Below are 15,566 nucleotides of genomic sequence, written 5' to 3' on the forward strand. Positions count from 1 at the left end.
TAGGTTTCGTTATGTACAATTACCCAAAAATTTTAATGTTCTGAAAAGAATATTAAAATATAAACATGCCTACTAAATTCCTGCTATTTGAATCAAACTATACAGATTCATAATTAATCTTACCTCTGTATTTGTTAACCCTCTTCTTTAATTCTACTGAACTAGCTCTATTTTACCAATGAGCAAAACAGAAAAGCTTCTGGATTTTGTTTTGTTTTTAGATGTGATTGTGCATTTTAATATATTTAAATATTTTCATCTCATGGAACAGAATGTTTCCTTTTAGGTTTATTTGATGTGAGAATTTCAAATTTCTCTAAAATGGGTTATGGCATAGTGTTGTTGGATGTTTTATGTTACCTCACTTTTCTGCTGGTTTTTTTTTTCTCCTTAGCACTTATACCCATCTAAAATATTTTTCATTTTACTTATTTAATTTTTTATGGTCTGTTTCATGAACCAGAATATTAATCCCATGAAGATTTCTGTTTGTTTTGTTTACTGTTGTATCTGTAGAATCTAGAATAGTTTGGGACACATAGCAGGTGTTCAAAGACAATGCAGTGCCTGCGTGACAAAACTAGTTAGAGCCAAATACCCACCTCCTATAAATGGGGTACATGTTCTCCAGTTTACCAGTCACGTCCCATTCCTATCACCTGGCCCACTTTATTGATTTATGTTCTTTGCCTGTGTTTGCTTAAGTTTTGGGATTGAAACACTTGAATTATACTTCTCACCTATTACTCTCTAATCTACCTTAAGTGAACTACTTAGTTCAATAATCCATTTGCCAGCTATTACTATAATACCTTATACCCTCAGTTAAGACTTGTCCCCTCCTCTACTATCCATTAAAAAAAAAAGGTCATACATTGATGCGAATGAAGTAGCAGCACCTGTGAAAGACTTATGGACCACTGGTACGTGCCACCATAATCCAGTGGACAATTAACAGCATATACTTCAAACCTACGTGATATACTGGGTAAGAATTACACCCAGACTGTGTGGAGCTCCATTTCAAAAATTATTTTGAGCTTGTAAAAACCTTCTATTTTGTTCTATTTCACCAAGAAAGAGGTTTGGGCATTGATCACTTACACACAACTCATACATTTATTGAAATGTTTCAAACCTGTATGGAGCTGAAGTCAAACAGCTTTAAAGGTAGCACAGAACCAAAAGACTTAAGAAAAGAGTAGATGTCTTCCTTCACCTGCTCACTTATGCAGAATGTTGTTTTGAAGACACAGGTTAAGGAACTATAATCGGACATAGTGTCTCAGTCAGCCACTGCCATACTAATTCCATGTAACAAACTACCCCACATATCAGTGACAAATTTCAATGAGCATTTATTTCTTGCTTGTGTATCTATGAGTCAGCTACAGTTTGGCTAATGTAGGCTGGGTACAGTAGGGCTTAGCTCAAAGCTGTAGGCTGGGTCCAGTTTTGCCCCACATGTCTCCCATCGTTCGTGGACCAGCAACTTTTAAGGCATGTTATTCTCAACGCAAAAGGCAGGAGCCCGCATTTGCAAGCATGCTGCTCACATCTCATTCCTTATCTTTGCCCAGTCAAGTCACAGTACTAAACTCTCGATGTACACTCCACCACCCATCATGAGCCAGAGCAAGGTTCTGCAGGTAAAATAGTATTTTAGGGGAGTGAAACTTTTAGACCAATAAATCAATCCAAATATACCCATTATTACATGGAAGTAGAGACACGGTATATCTATAATCTGAGACCTCAGTGTACATAGATAAAATAAAATTTCAGATGGTGCCCTTATTATGGCAAAGATGAGCTACCAACATAGAATATGAAGGCTGAAGATTGTGGTAAATGACTTTACCTTCTGGACATTAAGTTTTAAGAACTCAGATGTTCGAACTGAAACTACAAAGGGCTGGCATCTCAAAATCCTGAGATGGCAATAACCACAGAACCTGAGGAGTCACTCCGTCTCCAAAGATGTGGGCAGAGACCACCTTTCTGCAATTGCTCTAATGGAATTACAATTAACCACAGGCTTGTTGTGCAATAAGGCTTCACTGGGTATTAGAAGTTCGGCTTAATGAATACAATTCCACAGTATACAACACAGTTTCTAGGTCTCTCTGGAAAGGCATTCAAGTGGTGATTTCACAAAATATTACTTTTAATCAAATCATGTCGGGATGAGTCACTATTTTATAGTTTATCTTTCTCTAAATAGATTAAATTTTATCAAAGATCACTTTTTCAGCCAAACATGCTATGTAGTTTTGGTGAATCCTTATTATTTGACAATCTGCCCATTAAACCTGGCTTCCCCTGAAAAGAACTGTGTGCTGAAGAGGAAATACATATGTTTATGTCTATAAATCCAAAGGGAACACAGTATTTTCTTGGTCCCAAATTGCAAGATGCTTCCAGGACAAACAAAGGATTGCCAGTGGAAACTCTGGATATTAGCATTTGAAGTGTTCTGGGGAAGCTGGAAATTTTTGTGAAATAAAAACATACAGTAATTTGAAATTACACACATTCATAGAATAAACCTTGCCAAACTGGCTGCTCTGAGACTATTTTTCCACCCAAGTAGTTTAATGGTTTTTCTTTTAAGTATTAGTTGAAAATACTTACCTAGAAGCTCAGAGGAATGTCCCAGAATTCACTGAATTCAGTTGGAGAACATTCTGAGTTTTTTAAAAAATTGTTCGTTATGAAGAAAAACACAGAATGCTTTCTTGTCAATAATGATTAAATCTGAAACATAGGGTGTGGTATCTTCTCAGTTACTTAAATAATGTCATTGACAACAATAAAGCTACAAGTGACTTATAAATTATGTACTACGAGAGTAGAATTAATGAATACAGTAAGAGACATTTAGGGCGTTAGCTACACGAAATGAGAAGAATTAAGGGGCCCCACTCAAGAAGTTGCAAGAAAATGCTGAAACTTCAAATCCCTCAAAATATTTATTGAACAGAGAAGAATAACTAGCAACAGACTGAAAAAGAAATCCCTTGCCTTAAGCCACTAAATAGAAGAGGGGACACAAAATGTGCACAACCTGACCATTCCTTTGTTTATAAACAATAACTTAATAAACAACTCGAAGGCAGAAGTTCTCTCTTGATTTCTGACTGAAATAGCTCAACATCAGCTGGACTAGCAGATCTAATTTTATGTGCTAAAACTTAGGCCACTTGGCATACTGCTCACTTTTTTGCCAGAAAACTCCCTCACCCCCTCAAGAATGTTTTTGATTAGGCTTAGAAAATAAAGGAATTTTAGTTCTTTATCTTATGACCATTGGCATCAGCAGTTACAATTTGAAATGACTACCGTATCTTAGCAACTCTAATCTTAACAAAATAAATACAGCAAGGAGCAAACAGGCTTCATGCCACACGAGTGTCTTATCACCATCCAAAAAAGGCAAAGGGGGAAATCAACAGAGGATGACTCTCACCGTGCTGGTACTCTGGACTTGGCAACTCTCCCATGGCCCAAAGCACTACATTTCTTTCCATTTTCACAGCAGGGGCACCTACAATACTATAGTTGAGGGAAAAATTCACTAAGACCTAAAGGGGCAGTCATGAAAGAGGGAGGGGAAAAGGATGATTCATCCAAAAACAAAGATACGAAGGGAAAATGTGAAATGTAATTATTTTCTGTTCCCTTTTCTCCTGGAACTTGGGGATCACAACAATGGTGGCATCTCCTCAACTGTATCCAAACCGATGCTCATATTTGCACAGTAGGAGCAGTTCCTTCCCTTAGACACTAAAGCCTGAGGTAGCTCCAAATGATGACTAAAAATAAGAAAGAAGGCACTCAATACATATTGAGTGAAAGAATGAATGAATCCATTTCTGGCCTCTCAAACTGGTTCGGAAATGGTAAAGACACAAAGCTCTTGAAACCACTTCAAACTCCTGCAGAGATTACTTAAAGTGTCTCCGATGTAGAATGAAATCCTTGTTCAACGTGGTCCAAACACACGCATCACTCTGAAGTCAACCCGAGGCCGTGCAATTCAAAGGAGAGATCAGGGACTGTGTGACTGGATGGACTTGAGTAGGGAGCCCCACACCACCATTTCCTAGCTCTGTGAACTTACAATATTACATCTAACATCTCTGAGCTCCAGGTTCTTCTTTAGCCAAATGGGATAAAACTCCATAGGGGGGGAAAATAGATGGCTGTGAAGCTGTCACTTAGAATAATGCATGTAAAGCTACCTATCCCATTTCCTTTACAGGTGACTGATTTTACCATCAGCAAAGTAGACTCACTTTCCTTCTCTTGGTATCCTTTCCTCTGAGTCATACAGGTCACCATCAGCAAACTTGGCACATATGGCAGCCTACTCAATGTAATCCTGTTTGATGTGGACCAGGGGTATCTGCACCCCTCAGAAGGTGCAGCTGTTTAGTTCTTTGGCTTGTTACATCTTGTGCATCTCCAGTTAGAAACTGACATCTTGTTTAAGCCTTCATTACCTCTCACCTGAACTACTGACTGCAAGAGCTCAAACACTGCTCTTCTAACCTAACCTTGTCTCTTCCAACCTGCGGCCAGTATTCTCTTTCTAAATTTGACCATATTAAACTTTATGGGGCCTCCAAGTTCTGAGTTATGCCTATTTCTTAAGACTCATTTCCTGGAATTACTTCTATACTCCAGTGAAACCAGTCTGCTTCTAATGCTGCTTCAGACTCGACACTTTGGCAACTGTTGTGCCCTCTACATAAAATGTCTTTTCACTTTCTTTGGCCAGTTGGTAATTCTTCAGAACCCATCTCAAGCATTATCTCCCCAGTGAAGACGTTCCTGCAGTTACTTTAGAAGGTTGATAAGATTCTACACGGCACCATGTCCGTACAACATATTCTGTCTTTATAGCACTTAATTACAGTGCACTGCAATCATTCACTTCCTTGGGTATCTCTCCCACTAGATCATGAGTCGAAGAGTCCTGAGGTCAGAGATTATGGTTTAGCATTCCCACTGCCTGGCACAGCGCCTGCATGCAGTAGATGTTAGTAAACGTTAAGCCTATGTCCTCTAGCACTCTCCTCCCTACCCTTCACGTAGTATAAAGATGGATTAAACTGGCTTGTCTGGACTTTTATTTTGATGAAGTTAACTGAACATTCTACTTTATTTGTTAATGTAATGTCTAACATAATCTAAAAGACGAGTAAGCACCTCTTTATCACAGACAATAGATGGAAACTTACATTTAAGAAAAAAAAATGTTGATGTTATATTTGTTCTTGATGAACTTCCAGTTTTTGTTTTCTTGATGACCATAATTCCATTTTGCATGCTTGTAACCCTGAATCTTTCTTAAGGCTCTAACTCATTCTACTTCTTGCTTCCCTCACCCCACACTTCTCTCACTCTATACTTCCTCGGCAAGAGCCCATAGCGTGTATATAATAGGAACAAAACCAATGATAATGATGATGGGGATAAAAAGATTTACCTTTTGCTATTAAAGAGTCACAAAATTCTGAGTTTTAAAAGAGACATAATGTTATATATCAAAATTCTAATACAATGGAGTTGCTGCTTGGGTCTGTGGTTCAGAACTTGGTACAGTGCCTAAGTTAAAAATTCTATACACTTAAAGTCCCCTAAGAGGGACTTCCCTGGAGGTCCAGTGATTAAGCCTTCGCTTTCCAATGCAGGGGGTGTGGGTACCAATCCTGGTCGAGGAGCTAAGATGCCTTGTGGCCAAAGAAACAAAACACATAAAACAGAAGCGATATTTTAACAAATTCAATAAAGACTTTAAAAATGGTCCACATCAAAAAAAAAATCTTAAAAAAAGTCCTAAGAAAATTCTTCATTCATTCATACAGTAGATAATAAACTTTATGTAACAAAGAATACGTATGAAGTGCTCAAGAGTATAGTTGCATATCTGAACTTAAATGTTTCTATGATACAACTTTCCTGGTAGCCTTTAAAAATTACTTCACTAAGTCTCCCCATCACCATAAAAGTCACCCTCAACCTGCCAGATCTAATCTAGTTCCATCCTTGTAAGAAATACTGCCCATACCCTATGGCTAAGATGGTATGACATTTCACCCTATGCAGGCGAAAGGATATCTCAAAATGGAAATTCAAGTATAAAGGAAATATTATCATTATGTCTGAAAAAGGAGGGAAATGACAAAAAGAAAGAAAGAGAAAATCAATTCAATGGTGAAGGAATAAATTCATTCAAGCAGTGTGGATTAAACTCCTACCATTTGCTTGACTCCCTATTTGGTACCCAGGAAAACACATTTGAAAAAAATTATTTGGGCTTCCCTGGTGGCGCAGTGGTTGAGAGTCCGCCTGCCGATGCAGGGGACGCGGGTTCGTGCCCCGGTCCGGGAGGATCCCACATGCCGCGGAGCGGCTGGGCCCGTGAGCCATGGCCGCTGGGCCTGCGCGTCCGGAGCCTGTGCTCCGCAACGGGAGAGGCCACAACAGTGAGAGGCCCGCGTACCTCAAAAAAAAAAAAAAAAAAAATCTATCCTTTATGGCAGTTAGGGAGACAGACAGACACCAATTATTACGATAGGGCCTAAGCCTTACCTTGTTCAAGAATATTCTGTCCAGGACCTATAATTATAAATTTTTGAGCGGAGAGTCATGTCTCAACATAATATTGTGCATTACTATTCTGTGAGGAGGAAAGAGATTTACAATCTTTAAGATGGTAAGGCTGCTGTAAGGATAAGAAAAAGTTAAAGTTCTACGGGTTTTTCTCTAAAACCTTCTTTCCCCAATTATAATCTACTTTCTAAACAGTACACGAAGCCTCGATTTTATGGTGAAGATAGCCAGATTAAATGCAGGATGACTAGTTAAATTTAAATTTCAAGCTAAATGATGCACAAGTTTTTAGTATTAAGTATGTCCCACATATTGCGTGGGACTTCCTTCTCCTAAAACTTTTGCATCATCTACCAGAAAAGCAAATTTCACTGACCATCCTGTATATTTTTTTTATTCATTTTTTAAATTTTTTGGCGGTACGCTATGGCCTCTCGCGTTGCGGAGCACAGGCTCCGGACGCGCAGGCTCAGTAGTTGTGGCTCATGGGCCCAGCCGCTCCGCGCGGCACGCGGTATCTTCCCGGGCCGGGACACGAACCCATGTCCCCTGCATGGGCAGGCGGACTCTCAACCAGTGCGCCACCAGGGAAGCCCCATCCTGTATTTTTATGTGGTATTTTTAAATTTAACGTGGTAACCCTACTTATAGGGGTGCCCATCCAATCCTCAGACTCCCCACTTTGAGTTCACTGTATGTGGTCTTCACGAATGCAGTGGATCACACAGTGACTGAGATACAAAGCAGTCTCCTCAGCCTTGTGTTTACCACAACATTGTTTCTCAAGCCTGCAGACTTGGACTGCTGAGTTCCCAGCTCACTTTCCTAAACTATTTCTGGTTTATCACACAAGTAACAAAATGTGACCTTTATCTTTCTCTTCTCCTGAAGAAAACAGAAATTTTCTAAAGGGGTAAAAATAGCCAAAATTTAAAAAGACTATGAACTATTCCAGAATCTTGAGGCTGTCAATACTTTATGCTTTTAAATAGTTGCCATGGTTCACCCCAGAAGCATCTGCATATTTCTGTGGTTTTCTTCATGGTGTGTAGTGAACTTTGATATCTTTGGGGAATAAAAGAACTCTCTATCTGTCTATCTACACATATATATTTAACAATGCAAGTTATTGTTATATAAATGTAGGCTGTTGTCAATTTCAGTTCCCTGCCATATCAAAAGAACAAAGCAGGCAGGAAGAGCAAGAGGATGATCTAATATGCCTACGCTAATAACAAAGCCAGTGTCCTAAACTGGCAGTGGCAGCCCTCTTCTGCAGAGATTGTTTTTTACACCATCAGTAGACATTTTACAAAATTGGATGGTGACAGGAAGAGTACATTTTAAATTGTCAACCTTCATGATGTCCTTTTGAAGAATAGCAATTACATACCTCAGGGAGCTTTATTTTGCATTTGAAAAAATATGTATCTAAAGGAGTTTGCAGGGTTATGCAAGACTCCACATTCTGAATTCTCTGTAGAAATTAAAGTCCCTTATTTTCTCCTGTAATCTCATATCCATTTTTTAATCTACTTCCTAGTTAAGGTGGGAATCAATATTAAGTAAGTAGTACAGAATTAAAACGGGTTTTGATTTAAATTAACAAATTCATTTAAAGAGGCCATCAACCATATGCTGTTTCTCAACCGTATTTAAAGTCCAGTTTGTAAGTTTCCAAGGATCACACCCCTCTCTTTCATCTCTGTGGCATTAAAAAGTTTGCTTATAATATTCTAATATTTTGTTAAAGTTTTAAGTTGTTTCCTCTTAGGCAATGAGAGAGGGAAATATTATGCAAAAGTAATTTTATATCACCCAAAAGTCATTTGGTCTTTTTCTTCTAATTCTCATCTTTTTTTGAAATAATTTTAGAAAAAAAAACTCTTTAAAAAATGCAGACAATGCCAAGAGAAATGCACTGCAAGTACCCTAAATAGTTAATGTATTTTCTAAATGAATGATTTAAAATAGCTATTAAAGGAGAGGAAATGAGCTTAGGTTTCTAGTAATGACTTCTCCTCTTCAAAATGAAATCTGTAAATCCCTGATTGCAATTCCAAATCCCCGAAGGACCAGCAGTTCTGGGACCAGGGCTCACTGGCTTTATGTCTAATAGCACCAGATAAGTAGCATGATTTTTATATATGTAATTTGGGAGAATATTCAGAATTTATAGTCCCGGAGACAATTTATGAATGAATTTCCTTTTTAAAGTACATTATTCTAAAAATCAACTTTTCCACCCAAATTGTAAGCAGAGCACATAGGAATGTGAGAGGCATGGATATATACGTAGAGAGACATATGTATATATATTTATATATGCATGCACACACATGCACGAAATATAAGTACCATTTTCTTCATAAGAGCATAATGATTCAGCCTGTGATTGTTAATAAAAATGCATTTCTAACCATCAAATTTGAGTCTATTATTCTAAGTTAATTGCATTTGCCCTAAAGAGACTTACAGCTGGCTGTCAGCCTGTTTGTGTCAGTTTCGTTTTATTCATCAGTCAATCTTGTCTCCTCTTCTTTTTTACATCCCATATATTGATCAAATAGATTTGTTAGCATCCCTCCACAGCTTTCACAGCATTTTAAAAAATGAAAAATAACCTCCATATTATCATCATATACATCTGATGACTTCATTCATTTGCGTGTTATCTTCAGGGCTATTTCAGTAGCAAATAGATGCCCTTTGGACAAGCCCATAATATTGCCATTAAATATAACAGATGTAACTCACTCAAAGCGGTATTGAGAAAAAGTTAAACGGGAGAAAGTGAACAACGGCAGCGGTCGGCTGCATCTCCGCTTTTCAGTTGGAATAGAGGATACTCATCGCGGTAAACATTAGTTCTTTACTGGAGTGTACTATGGAGTAAAAAGCATCTTGTTAAAATTCATCCTCAGAAGAGAATGTACTATTAGGTGGTGAAGTGGATTAAAGAAATAAATGGGCACCATGTTCCCACTGGAGCCAAAGAAAACCAGTGGGGGAAACGGAAGAGCAGGGAGGTTAGGGTAGAAAAGTAGTTAAGGTGAAAATCTGCAAAGAATTAGAATCTTCCTTATGTGAGTCAAGTTGCTTAGAGAAGAGATAAAAGGCATCACAGGGTGAGGAGATAATTAGCAGATCAGAAGCAAAGCAGTTTAAAAGGTGACCCTTACCTCCTCTGTTACTCAGTCTAAGAAACTATAGACAATTATTACAGTATTTTCTCCAGGGATGTGTGATACAGTTTCTCCACATATCCTCCAACACAAAGCTCTCTCAGCATTGTCAATGCCTTGCCTGAGTTCAGTGCTTTTTATGGAAATTCCTTTACATCACGCCAGCCTTGTCTTTCAACCTTGCTTTAGATCAGTGATTCTCAAGTGGGGTGATTTCACGCCCCCCAGGGGACATCAGGAATACCTGCAGACATTGGGGGAAGGTGTTACTTACTAACACCTGGTGAGTAGAGGCCGGCTACGCTGCTACACACCCCACTGTGCACAAGACACCCTCCACGACAAAGAGCTACGCACCCCAAACGACAATAGTGCCGAAGTTAAGAAACCTGGCTGTAGATGGCTGACTGAAATACACGTAAAGCTAAAAAACAAAAACTACATCACAGTTCAGCAGCAGTGCAGGGAGGAGGATTTTAGCAACTCTGAGAGGCAGAGAGCAGTCCAGCGACTGCACAAAGGATTTCACACTCGCCTATTACATAATACAATTCATTTACCTAGACCCCAGGAACAGTGGAGCAAAATACAACCCCAATTTTGAGGAGAGCAAAGAAAAATGAAAATCATGGCTTGAGAGAAGACATTTCAAAGACCTCCAAGACAAACCAACTGAAAAATCTCCAATCAAAAGACTCCACAAGAAAATTGTACCACAGCCCCTAATCCTCAACAGACCTTAACAAGATGTTCATGAGCCAAAGACTCATGTCTGCGGAAGACAAAAGACATAGGAAACAATATAGTCTAGAGAAGGATGATTGTTAAGAGGCAGGAGAAAGATAAAACAGATTCCTCCACCGTACAATTAGAACGCCTGAAAAGAATTACCAGAAATATGCTCAAAACCATGTTACAGTAACTGTTATATCTTTCTGCTCTTGGGAAATTAATATTTAGGTTAGACCTGGGGCAATATTTTTAAAACCTTTTTTTGATGAGTGCTTTTACCCCACCTGACTAGACACCCCTGCCTGGCACAGATGGCCAAGACATTTGCTTTTTTAAATACTCCATATTTCCACAGCCACCCACCAGACAAAAATTAGATTACCAATGCTTGTGTAAACTTTCCAAGCTCTGACACAATAAGATTCCAGGAAATGTACATGCACAGCTAAAAGCAGCATTATACATAATGCACTGTAATTCCAACAGACAAGTTGCTATCTTCGATAGATACACACACTTTCCATGCCAAACACATGAACGTCAATACATTTTTCTCAAGTTAAAATGGAAACCATTTAACAGATATAATGGGCACAATGAATTTCATTTTGCATTACTAATGCAGCAGAGGAGAAGGGAAGCTTTGGCAAGGATTGCAGTAAGACCAAGAAAAACAGGAAACAACTTACAAGCTATCATGGCTGTGCAAGCTATTGCCCTAAAGCATGGTCATGAACCCAAGGGCCACTGAGACTTCATACTCTCAAAACTCTAATTCCACATAAGCAAAGTTTTGACTCATGGGAAAAAAGTAAAAAATGGACAAAAGAGTGGTTGCATTGTTCGCAAAAAGGTCAAGAGAACGTCACCATCTTTTTTTCCCACAGTTCCTGAAGAGATGTTATTATGACCAACTTGATTTTAGGGGAGATAAATTGGAGGCAAATGAATTAAATGATGTGTCACGTGAAAGGGAATTAGGAAGATAAGCCAGGAGCCCAAATCCCCAGCCTCTGCTTTTACCACCGGAAATACGTATCCCCCAAGACTCCTTCTCATCACTGTTAAAAAAAAAAAAAAATCAAAAACAGCAATTACTTCATTGGCCCTTACCTTTATTTTAAAGTCTTTCTGGCACCTAAAAGAGTTTACCTCAATCATTGCACAGCAAATAATTTTTTGGTTCTTTCTACTAGATTTAGATAGTAAACTCTGAAGCCCTAGATAAACGTTATTATGCAATTTAGAATAGAGGTTTTGAGCACAGGCTTATTGCAATCAGGCAGACCTCACTTCCAAGCTGATCTCGCCTACTTAGTGAGATGGGCAAACTGAGTGACTGTGAGCAAATTCCGTTATCAGAGTTTCAGTTTCTCCATCCATAAAATGGGTGTATAATAGTCTTTATATTAATGGTTTTGGGGAAGGATTAAATGGGGCCACGTGTGTAAAACATTAGGTAAATTAATAGTAGCAAAGTCTAGCAGCAGCAGGAACCCTTCCTGGGTTCAAATTCCTGCTTCGACAGCTTCCTGGCTCTGTGAACTTGGATAAAATCTCAGTTTCCTCACCTCTAAAATGAGGATAGTAATAATAATACCTTAGAGGATTGTTCCGAGAATGAAAGTGACATCATAATAATAATGGCTTCACAATTCCTAACCTAAAGCACATTACATTTTAACCATAATCATTCTTTCCATCATATTTACAAAGGGGATGTAACATCTTTAGTATTAGGCTCCAAAATAATTGATGAAAGTATCTCAAAAGGTAAATGCATATACAGAGATAAACTTGGAAAGAAACCAACTAGAGGAACAACATAAGACTTGCTTCATTACGTTTATCATGAGTTCCAGCAAGGATCTGTCCTTCTTTGATCTTATTTTTGCCCTTAGAAAAATAAAAACACATCTCAACACAGTGAAGTTTTCAAAGTGGAAGTATGACAATATTCAGAAAGCCCAGACCTAGCAATTCTTCACAAATGCTCCTACTTAACAGCAACCGATGACTTTTTTGGCTATAATGTGCCATACATGGTACCTCATCTAATTACAGAAGTCGGCACCACCACAGTCAGTCCCATGGCTAAAAATGATGTGACAGCAAATTGGTTACAAGATGTAAAAGATGGTGGACACAAAAATGAAGAATATCTTTGACTGTGAAAGGTCAAGATGAGTTAGTAAGCTATTAACGTGGCTCATTTTTCAAATGATGAGTCCATTTTTATGAGACACATTCAGTGTTTTCAAACTGCTTATCAAGATCCTAATTCTGTCATCTTCAAGGCCTGTATTACTCAAAATTTTAGAACACCAATTAATATCTTAGTTGTCACAGTGATGTGACCTGGAATATGAAAATAACTCAAACTTTTAGCTTGTTTTTGTCTTCCCATGCAGAATAAACTTTTCAAAATGAGGGTCTTCTAAGGTGTACCATGTTTAGCCAGATAAAAAATAAACCAGATTGGTATGATACTCAGCAGTAGAAAGAGAAACAAATTAAGTACTTATAATTAAAGCTTGAGGAATGAAAGAATTCACACTTTCTTAGAGCTATTATTTCAGACAGTCTGGTGTCAGAATTAAAAGCCAACCAGTGCATCTGTTTACATTGCCAAGGATTTTCACAGTAAGAAGGGCTAGGAAACACATATTTTTTAATTAGGGCCCAAATCCCAAAGAACACCTAAAAAATAGGATGTCAAAAATAAATGTTCTTGTGATTTGTATTGTCCAATGTCTAAACAAAGACAAAAAATTATGTTTCTTACTTCTCCTTTATAAACACAAGTGAAAGGAAAAAAGAAAAAAAAAGAGAAATGAAAAGAAAAGTAATTCTGTTGCTTTGGCCACAGACTCCTTTTTTTGTTATCCTGCTTGTTTCTGGCTTAGCTACTGCTTTTCTTCCCCGGGATGAAATAATATAGGAAAAGCCGATTAAGGAAAACTTCACTCACACAGAAGGTTCACCAAGATGGCTCAGTTACCAAGCCTTAAAAGCTGAATTACAATGGCCACCTAAAATGACCATTCTATACTTTAAAGTACATCTCCTATTTGAAAACTTTCAGTTAAGTCTTTGCTTATCTTGAGCTTTGAATTAAAGGGAAGTCCTCTTTAAAATCCACAGTGATGGATTGAAAGCTGTAGTACTCAAATCTACCATTAGCTTATTTTTACTTCTCACCAGCAAAATTAGAGGTATTTTCTGCAATTTCAAAGATCACTCTTTTGGTCAGTTGAAAAAAATATATAAATAGTAGTATTCTGTACACAAAAGTGAATAGACTTCTTTCCCTCATCTATTTATTCAACAGGTATTTATTGATCATCTATTATTTGCCATACACTGGGCTCGTTGCTGGGAAATACTGAACTAAACAAGACATCACTGCATGTAGCATATAATCATAACACAAGGTGTTACCATCTCTAATATTGGAGGTATAGGGTTCTGGGAAGCGCTTACCAGTAGAAGAGGACTAGGATAGACTTGAGAGATGATCAGCCCTCATATCTTTTATTTGACAGAGGAAGAAACTAAGACCTAAAAAGATTGAGTTGCATAATCCCAGAGCTCTTCAGTGGAAAAAAAAATCACAGGACTAGAATTCATGTCTCCAAATTCAAATCTCAAACTCCCTATATAGCAATACACTTCTCCCCAGAACATAATTTTCCTGAAAACAATAATGCCGAGCCATGAATGCCAAGTCAAAGCAGTTGACTTGTTGGAAATATGCTTTGAGATCAAAGGGTCAACATTCTTCCTAATTGTATGGCATTCCAGATGGTGGAGAGGGAGGGCTCAGAGGTCAGACCCAACTGGATCCTAACCTTAAATCGACCATACCTAACTAGTGACCTTGGAGAAGAATGAAACTCTGAAAATCATCTGGATTTAAAAAAAATCTTCCAAGTCGGGATCACAATATCTACATGAAAGGGGTACCTTTCATGAAAGAGTTGAATTGAGTAGAAACTAAATACACATAAATTTTTGTCCCCTCTTCTCACTCATGTAAATTGAACAGAACTGATTGAAAGACCAGGTTAGCAGAAACCACACCTCAGTTTCTTTATTTCTTACCAGTTATTTTAGCATAAGATCCAGCCTCCAATTTTAATCCATTTTTGTAGGTCGTTTTTGGCATACCTCCACATAATTTAACCTTTCTACTCTGTGAACGTTTGGGGAGTTAGAAAGCAGACATTAAACAATTGAATTTCGAGAATTTCATCAGCATACATCCTCTAAAGAGAGATGAGAAGGAAACAAGAGTCAGAAGAAATATTTAAAATGAATAAAGCCCCCTATCTAATGTCGTGAGCCTCTTTCCATTATAGAACACAGAAAGCCAACTAGCATAGGTAAAGGGAATTTGTAGATTCACGTATCTAGGATGTCCAGGAGTAGATGAGCTTCAGATTTAAGTGAAGCCAGGGACCCAAATGATGAATTCAGTACCTTGTCTTTACTTTTCCTTGGCTGTTTGGCTCCCTGTTTTGGCTTTATTCTCAGGCTTTTTACACAAGGCAGGAAAGATGGTTACTGTCAGTCACAAGCCTACATTATCTTTCTACCTCACAAAGGAGGAGAGAACCCTCATTTCCAGCAGGCTAATCTCAAGTCTCAGGGAGCAACCTGACTGCTACGGCCTGGTTCTTAGAGCCATCTCACAACAAACCTCTATGGCTGGGAAACAGAGGACATGGGTTTCCGTGTCTCTGTACACGGAGCACTGATGGACAAGACCATTCCACTCAAGCTACATGTAATAGCTCCTCCATTGGAAAGTGGGTTTCTCTTTCCTGAAAAAGGGAGTAAAGGGATCCTGAAAAGGCAAAAAAATGGATATCCACTCAAATAATTATTTTTCATTTCCCTTCTTTTAGGACCATCCAGCTCAATTCAAAATCCTCTGGAAGACCCTGGCTGGTTCATTTTATTTCTTTGTAGTAGCTTCCTATACTGGCTAATGGGTACTCTTGGTGCAATATAATAAGGGAAGGA

The 15,566-nt window shown here is 38.2% G+C and overlaps 1 protein-coding gene across 1 annotated transcript in view; it reads left to right on the top strand.

Annotated features, from left to right (window-relative positions):
- Positions 1 to 15,566, top strand: part of MDFIC2 (MyoD family inhibitor domain containing 2) — a 101,017-nt gene that overhangs the window by 42,073 nt on the left and 43,378 nt on the right. The window contains exon 2 of the mRNA XM_059075245.1: positions 15,449 to 15,487. Within this exon, the coding sequence (XP_058931228.1) occupies positions 15,449 to 15,487 (39 nt within the window). The remainder of the gene's footprint in view (positions 1 to 15,448; positions 15,488 to 15,566) is intronic.

Source organism: Kogia breviceps, chromosome 10, assembly GCF_026419965.1.
Source record: "Kogia breviceps isolate mKogBre1 chromosome 10, mKogBre1 haplotype 1, whole genome shotgun sequence".
Taxonomy (NCBI): Eukaryota; Metazoa; Chordata; class Mammalia; order Artiodactyla; family Physeteridae; genus Kogia; species Kogia breviceps.